The sequence below is a fragment of the Achroia grisella genome, unplaced genomic scaffold, assembly GCF_030625045.1.
Source record: "Achroia grisella isolate CSIRO2021 unplaced genomic scaffold, CSIRO_AGI_Agris_v1 utg1305, whole genome shotgun sequence".
Taxonomy (NCBI): Eukaryota; Metazoa; Arthropoda; class Insecta; order Lepidoptera; family Pyralidae; genus Achroia; species Achroia grisella.
The window spans coordinates 2,850-24,442 of NW_026712618.1; the positions used below are offsets into that span (position 1 = coordinate 2,850).

General features: G+C 49.6%; 2 protein-coding genes across 2 annotated transcripts; both read right to left on the reverse strand.

Annotated features, from left to right (window-relative positions):
- Positions 1 to 14,146: 14,146 nt before the first annotated feature.
- Positions 14,147 to 14,560, reverse strand: LOC131855134 (uncharacterized; the record flags this gene model as incomplete). The annotated part of the gene is made up of 1 exon (XM_059206379.1): positions 14,147 to 14,560. A coding segment is annotated over exon 1 (414 nt), but the record flags the coding sequence as incomplete, so codon positions are not given.
- A 3,549-nt stretch (positions 14,561 to 18,109) lies between these two features.
- On the reverse strand, positions 18,110 to 19,003 carry LOC131855132 (uncharacterized). The gene has a single exon (XM_059206376.1). It carries the CDS (start codon positions 19,001 to 19,003, stop codon positions 18,110 to 18,112), a length of 894 nt encoding a protein of 297 aa, XP_059062359.1.
- Between the last annotated feature and the right edge of the window lie 2,590 nt (positions 19,004 to 21,593).

Sequence of the window (21,593 nt, forward strand, 5' to 3'; positions counted from 1 at the left end):
TAAAAATTATCTCAAAAATACAAATTACATTAGAAAAACTCAATTTTCCTTTTGACTCTGCACTATTTTGTCTCTGTACAGGACAGAACAATAAAGAAAGCATGCACAAACCGTGTCAGCTCTCCTTACATCTTATTGTTTGCATTTGATCAGTTCATTTTATTATACATCGTCTCACCCGACAACATCGTAGTCCTCAACAAGTAGCTTCGACAGTTTGAGGAATCCGAAACTACTACGGCATTTATTTTCTATGTCCGTCATACACATGAACGAGGATTGCTTACTCTAAGACCGAATTAATCTTATTTACTTAATCAACCAATTGATTGCGTATTTAATATTTAGATTTTAATGATTTAGTACTAATTCGCAGTTTGTATTCACACATTGCAACTTTAAAAAAATGTAGAGTTACCACAAGTGTTCAAAAGAGCAACAGACTTAGTCTTCCCCGCTTATTCCTTATACGATAAGATAGTTCACCGAACGAGCGGAAGATTCAAAAATAAGTATTACTTGATGAATGAATGAAGTGCTCAAATTGAAATTTGTTTAAACGAAGAATCCATCATTTCTATTTCTATACGCTAGGCCTGACCTGACTCTTACAAATAGTTCCAGTCTCCTAGGATACACAACCACAAGAGCGAGGTAATTACATTTAGCGGAAATTAATTGTAAACCTGGATTTTCACACACATGCTTAATTTATAATAGTAAAATAATTTATATGGTCGATTCGGTAATTAACCGTCGTACCTACATAACGCTACTTGGTTAACAAGTAGTCGAATGTGTATCTCTATACGGTATTAACCATAGCTGTGACTGAGCCACTAAAAAGTATTCAGAATTTTTATTCAGTACGACTACAAAGTTTTGTTTTTCATCACCACGGAACGGTGTATTAATCAATTGAAGTCGCGCTATCGATTCACTACGCGTTATATCATTTTCAAAAGAGCAGTTTCTTTAATATTAAAAATATCGTTACCAATGAGTAACGGCGTCTTGAAGATAATCACAAGGTACTAAGAAGTTTACTTCTTGTGAGATGTTATTGAATTTTGCAGATAAAGTAAGAAAATAATCAGAGCACATATTTGTTCCAACTAAACAGCATAATATTTGCAGCTTAGGGTATACGAGTATACAACACGAAAACGATCATTTGATTTTAAAGAAGTTGTTGAACCACTATCAATCTAAACATCTGTGGGTACCCGTATATTACGGCGGTAATTTTGTCGCGATGTACATTATCACTAGTCCAACTCACGGCGAAAATTTGCGTTAGCCTAATTCAAATAATTTCTTTGTAAAGTAAACGTATTCAGTATGACCTATCTTCTTACAAAACGCATATACGATTTTGTCCGTAGGTTATTTTTCAAAAGATTTAACTAAATTTGCTTCTATACCCGACTATATTGCAACTATAGCACCGTATTTCAGAATCTACCTCTATACTAGGTAGTTTGCTATCATATATGACCAAGTATGATTATCGCTAGACCACTCACATAACCACGCGCTTGCTTCACCTTTTAACGACAAAACTTACATCGTCTGTCGGTTCACTGAATGACCGCAACTATTCATCAACGTTGCGAATATTTAAATCAAAGTATGAAATATAGAAATGGAAAGATCTCACCAGATTCATGACATTTAAGCGTCGATAAGACGTTTCGTAATGTCTGTTGAGGTCGATCGCGCCACCGCACCAGGTGCTCTCGTTGGCGGGACGGCGACAGCGCGGCGGGGCCGGTTCCGGTGCAGGCACGTCGTCAGCATCTAAGTCGGCAGCTATATGCGAACCCCTGTTTTGCTGAGCTACCGCACGTTGTTCCAGCGCCACCAGTTGTTGAGACTTGCGTCCATTAACGCTGCTAGTTCACCTATATTTGATAGGTGGAGAACGGAGACGCGTGCTCAATCATCAATCAATCCTTAGTCAAAAATGTTATTCGCGACCAAAATGGCCTCGAACCCCACTTCTGATGTTAGGAATGACCTCTAAATTTAATTAAATAAAAGAAATTTATAACAACAATCGTATAATTAATTTTAACAATATCAGTACAAGGTAGAACTAAAATTATATAAAGCAAATATGGTATGATACGGAGATTCGTTTGAGAGCACGTCTGTCGACCAAAAGAGACCGCACACTTTTTTTTGTTTCGGACTACTCTAATGCTGTTGGCCGTAGCTAGCCTTTACAGTTTCACCGGACGTTATGGGGCGAGTGCAGATGGCACTCCAAACCCGCGGAAGGACTTATGGAGCGGCTGAAGGCCAACTCCTGCCCGACGGATACGACTTTAGTCTGAGAGCACCACTAGGGGTTCGAACCTCGGCTCAGGCCGTCGTAATTTCGATCCCCGTTTGAATTGGACGGGGGATCGATCGGAGGGGCGCCCGGGGGCGCCGGTGTGGAGTGCCCGGGCGCCCGGTTGAGTGCGCGATAATGTGTGTTTGAGGTCGTCGTCTTCGCCGGCGTGGACGGTGTCGTGTGTGTGTGTGTAAAAGTGTGGTCGGAGTGGGGTTTGGGGGGGAGCGGGTGGCCCGTGGGGAAGTTACCTGCCGTTATCGTCGGGGTCAATGAGAACGTGCCTCGGGCGACGTTGTCGCGTATGTCGGATATTACTCCTCGGAGCGTAGTCGACCGCACTGACTATAAGTGGGTTAGGGTGGGATTGGGCAGAGTCGAAGTAGCGTCGAGACGCTTCCTTCATAAACTGCTTGATGGAGGGCAGATTAAGATCGCGGTGGAGATCTACGCTACGAAGGAACCACGGCGCACTGGTGGCTCGTCGCAGAAACCTATTCTATATGATCTGTAGTCGGTTAATTAATTAAATATGTGGGCGAATACGGGACTGGCGTATGTCATGATGGGACGGATGCAAGCCTTGTATAATGTCAGCTTGTTGCGAAGCGACATTTTACTGTGCTTGTTAATAAAAGGATAGAGTCGCCCTAGTATAAAGGCGGCTCGGTCGCGGACACGCTTGATGTGAGGACGAAACGTTAGTTTCCTATCTAGGGTGACGCCGAAATATTTCGTTTTCGAAACCCACGGGATATTTTGGCCGAATAGTTCGATTGGGTGATTCATAGAGTCGAATTCCCTGCTAAAGTACACTGCTGCACTTTTTTCGGGATTGACTTCTATGCGCCACCGACGGAACCATTAGCCCCAGTATCGTTAGGGCTTTCTGAAGCCGTCTGGCTATTGTCGCACGGGACTTGGCGGATGTAAAGAGAGCCGTGTCATCGGCAAACAGCGATATTTCGACTTTTAAGTCGGAGAATTTAGGGATGTCGTTGGTGTACAACGAGTAGAGCATCGGAGAGAGGACGGCGCCCTGAGGGACGCCGGCTCGTATGGGGTGCGGGTCGGATAATGCTCCGTTTATACGGTAGCGATAAGAGCGATTCGACAGGAAATCTCGTACAATGAGTACTAGCCTGTCGGGGACACCTAACTGATGAAGCTTGTAAATCAAGCCATTGTGCCAGACTTTATCGAAAGCCTTAGCCACATCGAAAAATAGGACGCCTGTACCGCCTTTGGGGGACTTGGTGGCGAAGTACAGAGTGTTTTTGTGAATGTGCTCCGTGATGCGGTGCACTTGATGGACGCATGAGTGTTTGGCTCGGAAGCCAAACTGCTCATTGATGAACAGGCCTTTGGAGTATATAAACTCCTTTAGGCGGGCGAGGAGGATTCGCTCGTACAGCTTGCCTATAGCCTTGAGGAGGCTGATAGGGCGATAACTGGACGGGTCGCATTTATTTTTACCGGGCTTGGGGATGCCAGTGACCACGGCTTCTTTCCAGCTGTCTGGAAATATGGCGTAGGACAGCGCCGCGTTAAAGATAGCGACGAGTAATACTAAAAGTTGGGAGGGCAGACATTTGACTAGCCTATTGGATATGCCGTCTGAGCCGGGTGATTTTTTGATAGGTAGTTGTTTAACTAGCGTTTTTAACTCATCAAGCGTGACTGGTGAGAGAGTTTCGGTGGGCGGGGTGGACGCGATGCGTTCGACTTCGGTGTTTATCTTCTCGAGATGACCTGTCTCGACTGGGACTGTGCTGGGGGAGCATTGGGCTTCTAAGTTGGACGCTAGACACTCAGCCTTATCTTCGTCGAAGAATGCTATAGTGTTGTCGGGTCAGACTAGCGGGGGCATGTCGTTTGTCTGTTGGTCGGTTTTGAGAGATTTCGCTATGCGCCAGTACGCGGTGTGGCATGGCGTTATCTCTTCTAGGAGCTTGCCCCACCGGCCGTCCCGGATCTGCGCGATGCACTCCTTAACGCTACGCTGTAAGCCTCGCAGGCGTACCCGGTTCGGTTCGGAGGGGTAGCGATCGTACGCTCTAGTGGCTGCGTTCTTATCGCTTATTAACCTCCTTACGTCATCGGGGAGCTGCCAGCGACGGTCGTCCGTCGCCGGTACCTCCCTGGAGCAGTCCTTGACTGCCGACTGCAGGTGGTTAGTAAGCGAGTCGATCGCAATGAGAGTGTCCTCGGTGGACTCTATGACGTCGGGAATACGGTTGAGTATCGGTGTGTCGGTCGATTCGAGAGATTTCTCGAGTCGTTGCCAGTCGGTTATTGTTTTGGTTGGTAGTGGCGTGTCGGGCGGAGGGCCCAGAAGGAGGGTTACCGGTCGATGGTCCGAGTTAAGCTCGGCATGGACTTCTGGGGAGCTCACCCGTAGGGTTACGTTCCTCAGCAGTGCCATGTCCAGTATGTCGGGTCGGTGGTTCACGTTATGGGGATAATGAGTAGGGCGGAGCGGGGCGATTATCTCGAATTCGAGCGAGTCGGCTAGTCTGTCTAGTTTGTGACCGTTTGTCGTGGACACGTGGCAGTTCCAGCGGGTGTGTTTACAGTTCAAATCGCCTGCCAGAATGGTGGCGCTGTTGATATCTAGGAGGGCGCGTAGGTCGCTTTCCAGCAGTAGTTTGCCGGGAGGCTGATATACGGATGCCACGGCGAGCGGTCGGTGGCCGGTCATGTCGAGAAGACAGACGGAGGCCTCCATATGAGTGAGAGGCGGTGTTTGTAGCGGTATACAATGTAGGGACCGTTTATAGTATATGAGCGTACCGCCGCCTCTACAGGCGGTGCGGTCGTTCCTAACTATGTTGTAATTGGCGATTCTAGGATCGCGGACTGAACGTTTCAGTAGGGTCTCCTGCACGAGGAGAATATCGACTTGGAGACCGCACACCGGGTTTCGCAGCCTTTTATAGACGCGCCGCACTATGGTGGCACGACCAGCGGAAGTTACAGCTAACAATAGTATTATGTATGATTTTCGTTTCAAAACCTTGTACAAATTTGTAAGGTGAAAATATCCTTACACAAAGGCAAAATTCGAGTATTTATAAAGTTTCTTATGAGTATTTGTAAAAATTCGAGGATCCTCATATTTATTTACCAATGGCACTAATTTAGATACTATATAACACTTGTTTTAGGTAGGAGGTAGACATAATAGAGTACACTTGTATCAGGTCAATCTAATTAATATTTCCCTCTTCCAAGTTTCGAAGTTTAAGTTGTTATGAGCGATCAGATAAATATACTTACATATCTATCAAAATCTGTATTTTGCTTTGTCATCGATGAGTAAAAATTATACATTGCAATTTGTTCCACAAATAAGAGTATAATACAAAATAATGAAATTTTACTGTTCACAAAGACTCATTAAAAGCACCATCGAATAATGAGCTGTAATAAAATCCTGTTAACGATTATTCGAAAAAATCGATAAATACATGTATTTATTTTTAATATGGCATCACTTCCTACATAGGTATTATTGGAAATTATATTGCTTGCTTGTTCGGTTGTTTTTAATTTACTTAACTCTTTTTATATGTTTAATTTACAATAATAATATATTAAGTGCTTATTATTGGAAAATATAAAAAAGACATTTAATTATGCTGATACAAATTGACGACAATGACATCTATGAAAGCATTTTGAAAACATTAAGCCCAGTATTAGCAATGATTAATTTGTAATTAAATACTGGAAAATAACAAAATGAGTAAATATATGAAAATTACTTATCTAAACGCATTATTTAATTTTAACATGTATATCTAACCTTTTAAAAATAGATTAAACATTTTTGAAAACACAGTTTAGTGTTTTGAACGTTTGCAAAACTATGATGCAAAAGAATTCCATCGATACCAATCACGCTATCTATATGCAATTTTTAGACATAATTATCGCCACTATCGCTCGAAGTGCCACTGGTACTAGTGACAATCGCTCCAGTTTTCTTTTGTGTGATCATTACACTTTTTTTTTACGTGTGGAAAATCTTCAAAAGACCGTCACCCCACCGGAGGGAGCGCGGGGTGGTGTGTGAGACTTGTACTCACCAAAAACCACACGGTGTACCTACGAGCGCCTATGCCGGAGCCAGAAGATTCGCATGTCCATTTCCACCCCAGCTCCGACGGCGATCGCCCGCCCTGTAGATGTTGGAGGGCAGGCCCCCTCTCGTTATGTGGATAGGGCGACCTATTGCGCCCTACTCCATTGTGGAGGCGTGTGGGTACACGCGCACACCTCCGGGGCCTTTGGATTGGGGGACTGCCTCCCTCAAGGCAATCACCCTGGCCCCAGTGGGGGATAGAGGGGAGCGGAGTTGGGTATACCCCTACCTCTAGGCCTGACTCTTCTGCGACGAAGGGAAGCGAGACGAGCTGACTCCCGCTCCCTTTACGCCGCCTCCTTCCGCGGGATAACTTCCTCGCAGAAGGAGCTCACCACCAGCCACGATCTCTCGCTACTTACCATCCTGCGAACTAAATTTCGTCTAAGAGATCGTCCCCCACTATTCGTGTGAGGACACGGCACTCACCCGCGAACGCTGGTCATTCTTCCAGCGTGTGCTGCGCCGTGTCCTCTACACCTCCGCACTCGTGGCAGCCGGTCGTCGCCTCCTTCCTCGCCACATGACACAGATACCGCCGAAGCTGCTGTGCCCGAACAGCATCTGTGTCATGCGATACGTCAGTGGCCGCCTACTCATCCACTTCCTGAGGATGGGACGGACAGCCTCGACGGTCCTCAGGCCGGCCGATGGACTGGCCAGCCTTTCTCTCCACCTGATCCTGAGGATCCGCCGAAAGTCGGACCTCCGTGCTCCAATCTCGTGGCCAGCGGATGCCTCCCTAGAAAAATCCTATTTTCTAACTGTTGCCAACAGTTAGAGAATAGGTACTTATTGTACCTATTGGGAACCCCACATCGGTAGCATAAGCCACTCCCGTCCTCCTCGTGCGAGCACCTTGCCACCACGTGCCCGGTTTCGAGGCATTTAAAACACCGGAATGGCTTCTGCCACAGCAGCTTCACAGCGGCCGAGACCCAGCCGATCCGGATCCGCTCTGCCGTCGTTACTTTTTTAATCGCGGCCAATAGGGTTCGCACCAAGCAGGTACCCAGGCTTGATGCGCCGTGCCGAATCTCGCCGACGTTGACGGCGTCCGCCGTGCACTTGCCGTGTTGCGCCACGGCGGGCGCCACCTCTTCCCGGTCGGTACCGTCATCCAGCCTCATGACCCTCATCTGGGCGGTCTTGGTGGGCCTGGCGATGCCGACCGTACCGTCCGGGAATACGTCCCGAAACTTCCACGCGAGCGCGTCGGCCTGGTCTCCTGTTTGAGACCCCGGTATTTCCAGGATCCGGGCCCCAGTGACCGCGGTTTTAAAACGCAGACTCCCTATCCCCAAGGCGAGATCGATTTTATCCTTCACCTCCTTGAGGACGGCGGAGTAAGTTACGCCCGCTGCTTCTGCCTCCGGACACAGGATGACCACCACAGCCGCCGATCGCGGAGCGCGCATCTTCGACGGCGACGGCTGGGCCGGCTTACCCTTCTTCCCCTGAGAGGAGGTCCCAGAGCTCCGCTGAGTACTTTGCGTACTCTGGGTCTGCCTCTCAGGGACATTGCGTGTTTTGCCGCCCCGCTTCACCACCGTGTTCACTCCTCCCTGGCGCGCCACACCTGACGGCTCCGGCTGCTGACTGCTGGAGGCAGGCCACCTGGCGGGCGGACATGAACCAAAAATTTAGGTCACTCGGCAAGGATCAATACTCCTCGTCCCCCCACCTGCGGGGGACGGGAAAAGGGAGCTAACACCAGCCAACTACCTTAGACCAACGGAAGCAAAAGTGCCACGTCCGACCTAAGTCGGGCGGGTACAACGGCGGGTAGTACCACGAACTGCTCCAGGGCTTCCCCCGGAGCAGGCGCACCAGACAAGAATCACTCAATCTCTCAACTCAATCAATCCTGCCATTCCCGGTGAATCCACCACACACACCACCTCAGCGCAAACCAAATAAGCAAAAATAAAATAGACTTAACCCTTTTTTTTTAACGTGTGGAAAATCTTCACAAATCTTCTTTTCTTCTTCAAAATCTTCAGATACCGTCCGAAGCATCCGTGCCCGGACAGTATCTATGTTATGCGGTACGTCAGTGGCCATCTCCTATTCATCCACCTTTTGAGGATGGGACGGACAGCCTCGACGGTCCTCAGGCCGGCCGACGGGTTCATCAGCCTTGCCCGCATCGATCCTGAGAATCCGCCGAAAGTCGGACCTCCGCACTACAATCTCATGACCAACGCTCCGCGCGCCAGTGGTACACTGACGCGTGGAGCTCCGCTACCAAGTCCCACAGAGGAGAACCCGCCAGCAGACCCGCCGCTTCCCCGGATATGGTGCGGTAGCCTCTTATGGCCCGTATGGCCATGACCCTGTGTGGCCTGTTGAGCAGGCCACATTTTCCCTACCTAAGGCCCCCACCCAGATGGGAGCCCCGTACAGGGTCATGGACCGCACCACGCCAAGGTATAGGCGGCGGGAACCTTCTTTCGGGTCCCTCACGTTTGGCAGCAGCCGGCTAAGAGCACCGGCGGCTGCCATAAGGCGAGAGACCAGGTTCCGAAAGTGAGCGCGGAAGCTCTAACGGCTATCCAGGTCCAGGACATCCGGAGGTGGCGCACGCCGAGGCCCATAAAAACATAGGACCTCGGTCTTCTCCAGTGCCATCTGGAGCCCAAGCCTCCTTATTCGGCCGACGACCAGCGCCACGCATGCCGTGGCAAAGCGGGTAGCCTCCAGTATGTCCCGCCTCCGAGCAGTGACCAACGTATCATCCGCGTAACACACGAGGTCAGTGCCCGTTAAAAGGGCGCCCCGCAGGTTCCAATAATACCTGATGTTCCACAGGATCGGGCCCAGAACCGACCCCTGTGGAACACCGCGTTTCATTTCCCTCGACACGACGGTACCGTTCCACCCCGTGCATAGCACTGACCTGTCCTCCAGGTAAGCCCCGATCACGTCCCGAATATAGGGAGGCGCGCGATGGTACTTCAGCGCCTCTCTAATAGTCGTAAAGGGCAGGGTGTTGAAGGCGTTCCTTATATCCAACGAGACCGCCAACAACACCCCACCCTGGGACGTCGCCTCTTCCGAGAGGGAGCGCACACGCGAGATCGCGTCTATCGTCGAGCGCTCCTCTCGGAACCCGAACTGCTTCGAGATCGGGACCTACCTGAGACAAGTGTTGGACGAGTCTCTCGAATAGCTTGCCAATCTCGTCCAATAGCACTATGGGGCGGAACACTGAGGGAACCGTCGAACCTGCAGTATAGGGTGTTCCAAACTATAAGGGCAATTTTTTTTTACAAATTCAGACACGCATACCCCTTATTTTGTTCCATTTGATCTTAATAACTGAAATAATAAATATTATTGAAATCGGATAGCGATAACCCGTGCCGACTTGATGTCAAACTTTGAATATAAATATTTGTATGAAAACTATAGGGGAACATTTTAACTTAATATTTATTTTGTAAATACTTGTATTTTGATTATTGTATTATATTTATTATGTATTACAAATATTAATCATTTAAAGGACATTATTCACTCAATTTTCTTTTTAAGGTTTGTTTTTTACAGTCAGGATATACTTTTCTATGTTCTTGTACGCAACGTAATAAATATTGTTTTTGTTCCTCGTCAACTGTGATTAAGCTATGAAAGTCTTGCATCAACTTAACAGCTCTTTCAGCCGTATCATTAACTGCTTTCAGTGATTGCATTTTCATTTTAGCGTGTTGAAACGAAGCATTAGCAGGCCACGAAGTAGGACACTCCATGAGAAAACTGTTATCGATTTCTAGTCGCCTGAAAAAGGACCTGCTGTTCATGGAAACAAAGTCATCGATGTTTTTTTCAAAAAGAGGCCTGCTGAGTTCTTCTCTAGATGAAATGTAGCGTTTATTGTGGACTGATGGATTTTTTTTAGCCAAATTAGCAACGATTTGACTTTACTTTCTTGGTTAATGTCATCGTCAAATAGAGACAAGATAGACACTTCGTCTGCCAAATACCCCAAATGCTGGCAAAACTTCTATATAGCCGCTTTTGATATAGTTTTGTCGACCATTTCGTATGCCTTCATAGCCTTCAAAAAGCTCAAGTCTTGGTAGGGCGCTTTTACCGCTAAAGTGCACTGCAGCCAAGGCTTAACATAGGATGTTGCAATAACAAGCAGATATCTAATATAGCTGTTTTATCCTTATTTGACATTTTGAATTGAGAGCTCAATAACGATATTTTTAATATAAACAGTAATTAAGTTTATTTTAGTGTATATGCTCAACTTAAGCATATTAGGACTCTTAGTCCTTTAATTTATATATACATATTATATGTGTATATAAATTAAAGGACATAAATATAATCACATCTATGGGCTTCGGTCCTCAATTAATATATATTTTATGACTATCTATTTCATCAACTATTATCTGGCCTTGGCCTTTACATCTAAGGACTCCGTCCTTTATCACATTGACTATCCACCTAGTGGTTGTTCATACATCACAATAATCCAGGTCACAGACCTCTGACACTATTATCTATATTATTTCACTATGTGTTTAATCAAATTCCACTGATATATATTTGGACGTGCAGTCCTTCTATAAACTAAACATTATCCTCTGGTTGGTTCATCATGTGGATCATCCAGACATGTCTATTTAGATTTGGGACTTATGGTCCTCGCTTATAATATCTCACTAATATAACTATTACTTCACTATGTAAGTAGTCCTATTTAAATATAACCAATCATAAGAGAGCCTAGCTCTGATTAACAAATACCTAGTCCTTAATTCATCGAATATTCTTGGTATGAAGGAAATTTATAATTTTTACATGCTATGTTTGTAATATAGCAATTATCAACATTACATATTGGATTGACCAATATTATGGTGTTGATGGCATCGAGCTATCACACTACTTTACTATTTATAGTACTGCAATTATGGGTGATCTCCAATGTCACATTATAGGGCTGAAAGGATACTGGGATCCATAGTAAGTTCTAGCGTTTGAGAGACCTCCTATTTTCTGTTATGACTCGTACCTTCAGTCTGATCTCCACTGTCACACTACAGCCGAAGGGTGTTCCCCATTAAGTAAGCTCCGTGACTGAGTGATGCTGGGATTTAGTTTCGAGATCGGCAGTCTCTTTGACAGTCTCTCTATCGCCTCATAGAACTGAAGGGGTCAATATCCATAAGTAAGCTTCTGTGTCGTGAGTTATCCTGAATTCAGTTCGATTTGCCTTTGGCAACTATATCTTTTTCTATCTATTTGAAGCATCACAAGCTTCGTGAAGCCACTTGTAATGTTGATTTAATAATATAAACTAAACTTGTTTTGGTGCTGAAAATACTCATCCCATCTTACCTTCAAATGGTGTATATCGCAATCCTACTTTCCATATCCTATCTTCAAGTGGGAAGGAACGAGTTAGTTGGTAAGTCTTCCACTTGAGGCTTGGCGTGTGGATGGAGCCAGTCTCTACTGCCTCTTAGGGGCCTGCTTATTTATTAAAATCATAATGATTTCACTTTCAATTATTTAACTTATAATTATTATTCATAACATATACTTTGTATCATAATTTGTATTATCGAGATATATTGTATTTATCTCGCAGTTATTACTCCATCATATACCAATCAAAGAATCTATAGTTACTACACATACACAAGAGGTCCACCGATACTAGACGATCACATATTATTATTTACATGGCCAAATGATTGAGTGTTCTCGTTTCTGATCTATATATTTAAATAGTTATTCCAATTAATTAGAGGAAGAGGTTAAAATATTCTCCAAAATTTTTATTAGGGAAGGGGGGATCGCTACAAGGTGTCTTCAGAATTTTCTGCCATTTAAAACGAAGGTTGAATTATCTCATACGCTCCTTTTACCTCTACTTGATTATTTTACATATATGCATATGTTTGTTTTCTTGTAGTAAAAAGTTAATGCATATAGGAATGTATCTACATATTACATACAGATGTCATCCGAATTCAGTGCAATTAACTAAAAAGGTCGTGCCCTCTTTTGTAAAATAAAATACATCCAAAAAGCATTTGCAGAGCTATAAAACTTCTTATAAGAGCATTGCCGACCCAGCATGCTTTTCAGGACAAATATTCCTGTAAACGAATCACAGATGGAGCTTTTTTATAACAGTGGTTACCTACTAACATGTTGTTATGAAACATGCGTTCTATGCGTAGATAAGAGTAAAATCTATCTATTAATACGGGAAGCAAAAAAATTGTGCTCCTTTTTGCGACAATTGCGACGACTATAAAAAAAATAACATACCGCCACTATTGACAACAGGCTTGTGTAATGTTGTGTATTGTCTGTTTAAAATAAGGTTTTGGTTTATTGCCAGTAATAATTTTGTATGGACTGTAGGCCCCTCTACATTCCATGCCTCCAAATATATGGTAAGGAGACGAATTGTATTAGTTGTAATCAGACAGTTATAGTCGGAGAGTTATAATTATTATTATGAATAGAATTGTGCTTTCTGAACGCATCAATTTTGATATGTTTCCGAACGTCAAAATCCTGTAACCTGGAAAGCTAATATGACCACATAAGAAAGTTTAAGAAACAATCCTTATGCAGGGCAGTTCATCAGCAGGCCTTAAACAGTCCTGGTTAAAATCGTACCATGACGTCAAATTAGGTGAACTGTTCAAAAATTGTTTAGTAATATGGTGAACGTAAGGTGTCTCTGGCCTGTTAGCTTTTAACCGGGAAAAATTAAAAAGTTAAATCCTCCTATATTTATAGTTACTGATATAAGCAAAAACTATTTTAATAATCTATATCTATCTATATCTATATACTTATAATAAATCTGTAGAGAGGTCAATTCTGTACATGAAATATATTTCCAAAATAACTATCAGCGGGTGATTAGTGATCGATACTGACGCCAAAAATGCAATCAGAAAAATTTTTGTCTGTCTGTCTGTCTGTCTGTCTGTATGTTCTTTATAGAAACAAAAACCACTCGACAGATTTCAACGAAACTTGGTACAATTGTTCTTCATACTCCTGGGCAGGTTATAGTATACTTTTCATCACGCTACGATCAATAGGAGCAGAGCAGTGAAAAGAATCATATAAATCGGTATAGAAACACCAAAGTTAGACATGAAATACGTAATAAGCCATCGCGCGTGAATACTGAATCATGTTATAAGGAATATTTTTGTGTAACGATCGAGGGAAGGTATAAACAGGCGGGGGTCCGAGCACGAGCTTATCCGACCCGCACCCCATACGAGCCGGCGTCCCTCAGGGCGCCGTCCTCTCTCCGATGCTCTACTCGTTGTACACCAACGACATTCCCAAATTCTCCGACTTAAAAGTCGAAATATCTCTCTGTTTGCCGATGACACGGCTTTCTTATTATCGGGTCGTCCGCTGATCCTTTATATGGACCGCTGGGTACGGGCCCCGAGCTTACGCTCTTTACCCGAGCATACTGCTGGGGTATACCACCCCAGCGTCGTTCGTTTACCGGCCGGCCTGCCGGCCGGCCGGAAGCCGGCTGCTTCCCAGCAGCCGGCTGAGGGAGTCGTGTAGGAGGACTCTATAAGTCGCTCGCCGAGCCGGCTTAACGCCGCCACGTCACGTAAATGACGTGATCACTCGGTGGAGAGTAAGTCGCGCGGGAGCGCGCGAGTGGCGTCCGGTGGGCGCGCGTGGAGAGGGGCGAGGTCGCGCAGGTGCGCTTCGCGCCCGCTGTCCGCGCGCGAGAACATCGCGCGCGTCAACCGGACGACGAACTGCTCCACCGATGGGACCTTGAGGTCGCGGGCGATCACGTCATTACGGACGTACCGTCCGGCATTTGTGCACAGACGGAGGGCGGCGTTCTGTTGGACCTGCAGTCTCCGCCGCTGTGAGGCCGAGCACAGTGCGTACCATGCGGGGGCGGCATATGTGAGCCGCGAACGAATGTAGGTCTTATAAATGCCTACTTTCGTCCGCAGCTGCAGCCTGGATTGCAAGACCGGTCGCAGCATAGCGCGCGCAGCCTTGGCTTGGGTAACAGCCCGGTCTACCTGCGGCGTCATACGCAGCGACCGGTCGATTTCCACCCCTAGGTAACGCACTGTGCGCTCCCACTGGATGGGCTGGCCTCTCAGTAAGAGGGGCGGCGGGCATTTGCACCCGGGGCGGGTAAGCAGCGCCACCGTTTTACCCACGTTAACGGTGGTACGCCACTTATCCAGCCACTCGGGGAGCAGGTCCAACAGCCGCTGCATTTTGCGAGCGGCTGCGTAGGCTCGGCGAGACGACGTAAGAAAGGCACTGTCGTCGGCGAAAAGAGCGAGGACGACATCCCTCTCTCCCTCTCGGAGCTCATCCCTCAAGGTGGGGATGTCGTCTGTGTACGTCGCGTAGAGCGCTGGCGAAATGCAGCTGCCCTGCGGGACTCCGGCGGCAATTGGGCGTGTGGTAGAGTCACAGTTCTCGACCGAAACATAGAAGCTCCGGCCCGAGAGGAACGAGTCCACTACTCGCACGTATGCTGACGGCGTGTTGGTGTCGAGCAACTTCGACACCAAACCGTCGTGCCACACACGGTCGAACGCCTTCTCTATATCGAGAAATACGCCGACCGTGTAGTGGCCGCGGTTGTGCTCGACAGCCATATGGTGGAGCACGCGCGTCAGCTGCAAAGTCGTCGAGTGTCCGCCTCTGAAACCGAACTGCTCGTCGCGAGGCGACAGAGTCGGTCTCAGGCGGCGGAGCAGGAGGCGCTCGAACGACTTTGCTACGTGCGAGAGCAGAGTGATGGGCCGGTAGCTTGCCGGCAGGCGCTTGTCCTTGCCGGGTTTCGGGAGGACTATGACTCTACCCAACTTCCAGTTGGTAGGGAAGTGGCCGGTCCGGAGTATGCCGTTGTAGAGCCTCGCTAGACACGCTAGGGCTCTACGGGGCAGCTGTGCGAGCGCTGCGGTGCTGATCCCGTCCGCTCCGGGCGCTTTGCGCTTCGGCAGGCGGCTGACGAGCCGCCTTACCTCGCCGGGCGAAACGAAGCTCACTTCGTTTACGTCCGGCGACGGAGCGGTACGGAAATCGCATACGCGACGTACGACTCGCTCGTGGTGCTCGACGACAGTGCTGGGTGCGTCGGCGGCTATTGGATTGGCCGTGAATTGCCCCTCCAAGTGCTGTGCCAGGATTTCTGCCCGGTCTTGGGCTGCGTAACGACGTCTGCCCGTCTCGTCAAGCAACGGGCAGACGGGAGGTCGTGCATTGGTGAGCTGTCGATTGAGTTTGTGCAGGTCGGTATCGTGTTCGCCGGCCCGGGATATGACACCCTCCCAGGCGGCCCCACGCCAATCCCGCACTCCCTCCGACAGCTCTGCAGCCAGGCAGTTGAGCTCACGCTTGACCCGCGGGCAGCGGGTTCGGGCCCATAGGCGACGGAGGTTCTTTTTCCGGGCGAGTTTTTCGCGCAGATGGTGTGGCAATTCCTCTCGACGGCGAGAAGCCACGTTTATTGTGGTAGTTGCCGCCTCCACTGCGGTGCGGATTCGCTCCGTTATGAGTGTGGAGGCGGCTTCGACACCCGCTGGCGATGATAGTTCGCCGTCGAGGTGTAGATGCTCCAATTCTGCGCGAAAAACACGCCAATCCATCCGCCGCCTCGACGGTCTCGTCGGTGTGGTGGTGGTGGAGAGGTCAAGCGTGGCTAGAACTGGGAGGTGCTGCGTGTCAAGGTCGTACAGCACCTCCAGTAAGACCGGGCAAGGCACAGCCTGCACTAGGGCAATGTCCAGAACGTCTGGGCTATGTGTGGGATTTGAGGGTACGTGGGTTGGGTGCGCTGGGCCCAACACCTCGTACCCGTGGATCTGCGAATCCTGGAGGAGTCTTCGACCTATCGGCGAGCACAGACGGGAACCCCAAGCCGTGTGCTTCGCGTTTAGGTCGCCCATAAGTAGGGTGGGACTCCTCCCATCCAGAACGTTCCGGACATCGGAGGGGCTGAAATCCAGTCCCGGGGGACGGTAAGCTGCCAGGACCTTCAGTTCCGCGCCGTCGACGTTGATGCTGACTCCTATGGAGCGCATGACGCGGAACTCGGGGCGCTCTAACTCCACGTGGACTACGTCCCGACGGACTAGTACCGCCGTACCGCGGTACGCAATGCCCGCCGGTGACGTTTCGTCGCGTCTATACACGTGGTAGTTAGGCACCCTCAACGTCTCCTTTTCTGTGAGCTTCGTTTCACCCAGGAGTATGATGTGCACATCCTGGGTGCGAGCTAGGAGACGGAGGTCCTGGACTTTATCCTTTATTCCCCCGGGGGTCCAGTACACAATGCGCAGGCTAGTACCCGCCATTTGTGTACTGTTGGATTTTGGCCAATCCATTTAATGCCGCCGACTTTGTGTCCGCGCCGGCCGCGAGCGTAGTTAGCAGCTCCGTCAACAGGCTAATAAGCATGTTCAGTGCTCTGTCGACGGGCGCTTGTGTGAAGGGCGCGGGCGCGGCGTGTGCCGAACGCGGCGCGGGGTATGTGGGAGGCGCGGGAGGTGCGCGTCTTACGTCCGCCAGAAGCGGCTTGAAAGCCACTCTCGGCACATTGTGTGCCGGTGGCGCCGCCTGGCGGCGACGTGGCGCTGCACGCGGGCCCTGATTTGGGACGGCATACATGGGACGGGTGGGGGGTGCGTTGTACGCAAATATTGGGGTGGGATCAGGTAGGAAGGGGATTGGGGTTGATGCCGTCACGGGCTCATCTCCGCGCCTCTTCTTGCCGCGTCTTCGGCGGCGGCGCTTTTTCGTAGCACCGGCGTCGGCGCCTCGTTGTGTCGGTTCGTTAGCCGGCGCCATTAGGTTGGCGCCAGCGGTTTCCTCGACCGTTATTACGGGAGGGGGAGCCTGGGCGACGTATGTACGAGGCGCCGCGGTGGGATTGTTGCGCCGCCGTTGCTGCGCCGTGGGCGCCGTCGACGTCGCAGTGGGGACGGGGGACGGGGTTTGATTCCCCTCTGCCGGGCCTCTCTTTTGTACACCGGGCACTTCCGGTCGTTGGCGGTGTGCGGCTTTGCGCAGTTGGCACAGGTCGGCTTTTGGTCACGCGGCCTGTCGCAGTTCGCCGCCGGGTGCTCCCCACCACAGCGAACGCATTTGACGGGCCGGTGACAATTGGCCGACGCATGGCCGAATGCCTGGCATCTGTGGCACTGAGCCAACACAGATGCCGGCTTCCACGCTTCAACGACGACGCCACGCATGTACAGGAGCTCGTCCACCGCATATAAGCGTGCGAGCTCATCCTTGTCCATGGGGTCGAGTTGAGCGTGGAAGATACAGCCGGGACGACCGCGACGGGCAGGAATACCCCGCACCAGTCGCACTCCGAATCCCTTATCCTGTAGGGCATCCACTATCCTCTCATTGGGGGTGTCGGCGGGGAGGCCCGTATCGCCACCTTGGTGGGCAGTTCCGAGGCCAGACTATAGAAGTACCAACTTATAGTTGGGTCCTTCTCGCTGGCCTCTATGAGGTATCTCTGGACGGCTCGGAATTCGTCGTCCGTCCTTGGCAGGAATCTGACCCCACTGCCGAAGGGTCGTGCATTTGGAGCCTCCCCCAGGACGCGCCTAAGCTGCTCGAAGTGGCGCGTCCAATTTGGGAGTTGGGAGGCGTTCTGCCACTATGGGGGGGTATTTTCCTCGCCCTGTGGCGGGTTCAGCGCCTGCGTCGGCGTTCCTCGTCTGAGAGGGGAGGGGCGGAGCGAGTGCCGGGGCACCCGAGGTGGCAGGGGCTGGGGTGGCGGGGCCCGAGGTGGCGGGACCCGCCGCTACTGCCGCGAATGACGGCGGGGTTCTCTTTCTAGGCGAGGGGACGGGGGGGAGCATCGGTTCGGGCGATAGTGAAACCGCCTCGAGTGCCGCATAAGATGTGACGTCATATCCACCCCTATCCAATGTGTAGGAACGGGGTAGTGGCGAGGGTGCTCGCGATGTCTCGGGCGACGACGCTGGTGACGGCGACGAGCATGCGTCACCGTAAAAACGCCTGTCTTCCCCTCCCTCCTCGCTCCCGCTATCCGGCGGGGGGGAGGGTGAGCGCGGAGGGGGTGAGGGCTTTCGCCGCACGGTACCCGACTGGGACGGTAGGGGTTGGTAGCCCTTGTCCACAAGCCGGATTCTCGGCGTCGGCGGCGCCTTCACTAGGTCCAGGTCGCGGGGGGGGGACTCCTCTACGTCCCTCCGTTTGTCGCCTCTAGCGGGCGAGGTCGGCGACGGCGGTGCGCGTCTCTTAGATGGGCCGGGTTGTGCGCATCTTTCCCCTCTGCCTGGTTCCCGGTCGGCGGCATCATTGCCGCTTCCCGCGAGGGCAGAGGGGGTGCCCTTGGATGCCGGGCGAGCGTGGAAGGTCCCCAGCTCAGTGGCGGGGACCAGCTTGGTCGGGTTCCTCAGATCCCGACGCACAACAGTTCGGGGAGCTCCCCTGTCAGGAGGTTTCCTGGGGGCTTTGCCCCTTTGCGACATCACGACACGAAAGGGTGATGTACTAGGAAAGGGGACTGGAGGGGTGGAAGAGGGTGGTGTGGGGGCTGGAACCCCACGACGAACCTACCGAAAAGTAGGGAATTCCGCCCTGAAAGGGCAGGTGATCGCACTGTAAGACAGTCGCAAGTGGATTGCAGCAACGAATTTGCGTCAACAAATTCGGTCTACAATCCTAGCGCGTTCTCTCGCTAGACAAAGTACACTTTGAGTAGCTGGATTACGCACTGTATCGCTCTCAACAATTTGCGCAAGTGGGCACCAGTTGCGGGGCTCACTCTGGAGACTCGACGGCGAACCGGAGTCTCACAGAGGATCACACGACCAACGGTAAACTCAGCAAGCAACAAACTGGAAAGCGACTTTTTACACGGCTTTCTTTACATCCGCCAAGTCCCATACGACAATAGCTAGACCGCTTCAGAAAGCCGTAACCATACTGGGCGAATGGTTCCATCGGTGGCGCATAGAAGTCAATCCCGAAAAAAAGTCCAGCAGTGTACTTCTACAGGGAATTCGACCCTAAGAATCACCCGATCGAACTATTCGGCCAAAGTATCCCGTGGGTTTCGAAAACGAAATACCTCAGCGTCACCCTGGATAGGAAACTAACGTTTCGTCCTCTTATCAAGCGTGTTCGCGACCGAGCCGCCTTTATACTAGGGCATCTCTATCCTTTTATTAACAAGCACAGTAAAATGTCGCTTCGCAAAAAGCTGACATTATACAAGGCTTGCATCCGTCCCATCATGACATACGCCAGTCCCGTATTCGCCCTACCACCTAAATAATAGATTACAGATTATACAGAATAGGTTTCTGCGTCGAGCCACTGGTGCGCCGTGGTTCGTTCGTAGCGTAAATCTCCACCGCGACCTCAATCTGCCCTCCATCAAGCAGTTTATGAAGGTAGCGTCTCGACGCTACTTCGACTCTGCCCAATCCCACCCTAACCCGCTTGTAGTCAATGCGGTCAACGCACCGAGGAGTAATATCCGACATACGCGACAACGTCATCCGAGGTACGTTCTCATAGATCCCGACCACCCCATAGCGGCAGTCAATCTCCCCACGGGTCCACCCGTTCTGTCCCGACCACATTTTTACCCACAATCACGACACCGTCCTCGCCGGCGAAGACGACGACCTCAAACACACAATATCGCGCATTCAACCGAGTGCATGCGTGCGCCCGGGCGCTCCACACCAGCGCCCCCGGGCGCCCCTCCGATCAATCCCCCGTCCAATTCAAACGGGGATCGAAATTACGACGGCCTGAGCCGAGGTTCGAACTCCTAGTGGTGCCCTCAGACTAAAGTCGTATCCATCAGGCGGGAGTTGGCCTTCAGCCGCTCTGTAAGTCCTTCCGCGGGTTTGGAGTGCCATCTGAATTCGCCCCCTATCGTCCGGTGAAGCTGTAAAGGCTAGTTGCGGCCAACAGCATTAGAATAGTCCGAAAAAAAAAGCACGAGCTTCATACAATATTTGGCTGTTGATGCGAATAGGCTTTCAGAGCATTCGACCTTATTGACATACAATCTATATCTATACTAATATTGTAAAGAGGAAATATTTGTATTTTTGTGTGTATGTACGAGTATGTATGTTTGTATTGAATAGGCTTCGAAACTACTGGACCGATTTGAAAAACCCTATCACCATTAGGAAGCTACACTATCCCTGAGTGACATAGGCTATATTATATTTCCAAAAAAATTATAGATCCTTACTAACTCCAATATACATTATTGGAGTTAGTACCCAAAGTATAAAAAAACTACACAAAAAATACCTAACACTCGTGCGCTGCAAAAAGTATTGATGATAGAATAAAATGATGTACCACGACTTTATTGAACACATCATTATCTGCAAAAGTGCCGCGACAGCATGTCTTATAGTTATGTCATAATAAGTGTGTTTAATTTATACTTTTAATTGAAATGCCGCCGCTAGAATAAGCCTTTTATTTGTATCTTGCTATTAATCCTTTAACTTCACTTCACTTTAACTTCATATTCACTACTGGTTCAATATTTTTACATAACTTTTCGAATTATTCAATTTGGACATTCATATTTAAAAATGTAAGTATTAATAAAACCCCACTCGATTAGCTTTTAATTAAATGTATGCAGTGTAGCGATGTAGGGGGGTCACTGGGGTACAACCCTTTTTTACTTGGAGAAAATCCGTCATGGAGACCCGCCGGCCCCGGGGGAAGCCCGCGGGTACTGTGAGACTCCTACTCACTAAAAACTCCAAGATGTCCCTCATCCAACGCCATGTGCTGGAGTCGCGGGATCAAATTATAGTCGACCGCAACTCCGACGGCGGTGGCTCACCTAGTAGCGGGCCCCATCTCTGCGGGTTCCCTACCGAAACTCACCACTTCCCCCGTCTTCCCTGGGGAAGGTGCGCGGGGACATGCGCGCGACTTCTTCGGGCCTAGTGTGGAGGGGTGGGACCGCCCCCGCGGTCGTCACCCCGGCCCGGTAGCGATCTAGGGGCGACTTGGGCCGCCCATGCCTCCTTGATCGCTAGGAGCTGTTGTCCATCCCCTCCTGTGGTC

What these genes read in the sequence shown, in the direction of transcription:
- LOC131855132 (XM_059206376.1), bottom strand. Translation starts at nt 19,003, where the DNA reads ATGTCGCAAAGGGGCAAAGCCCCCAGGAAACCTCCTGACAGGGGAGCT.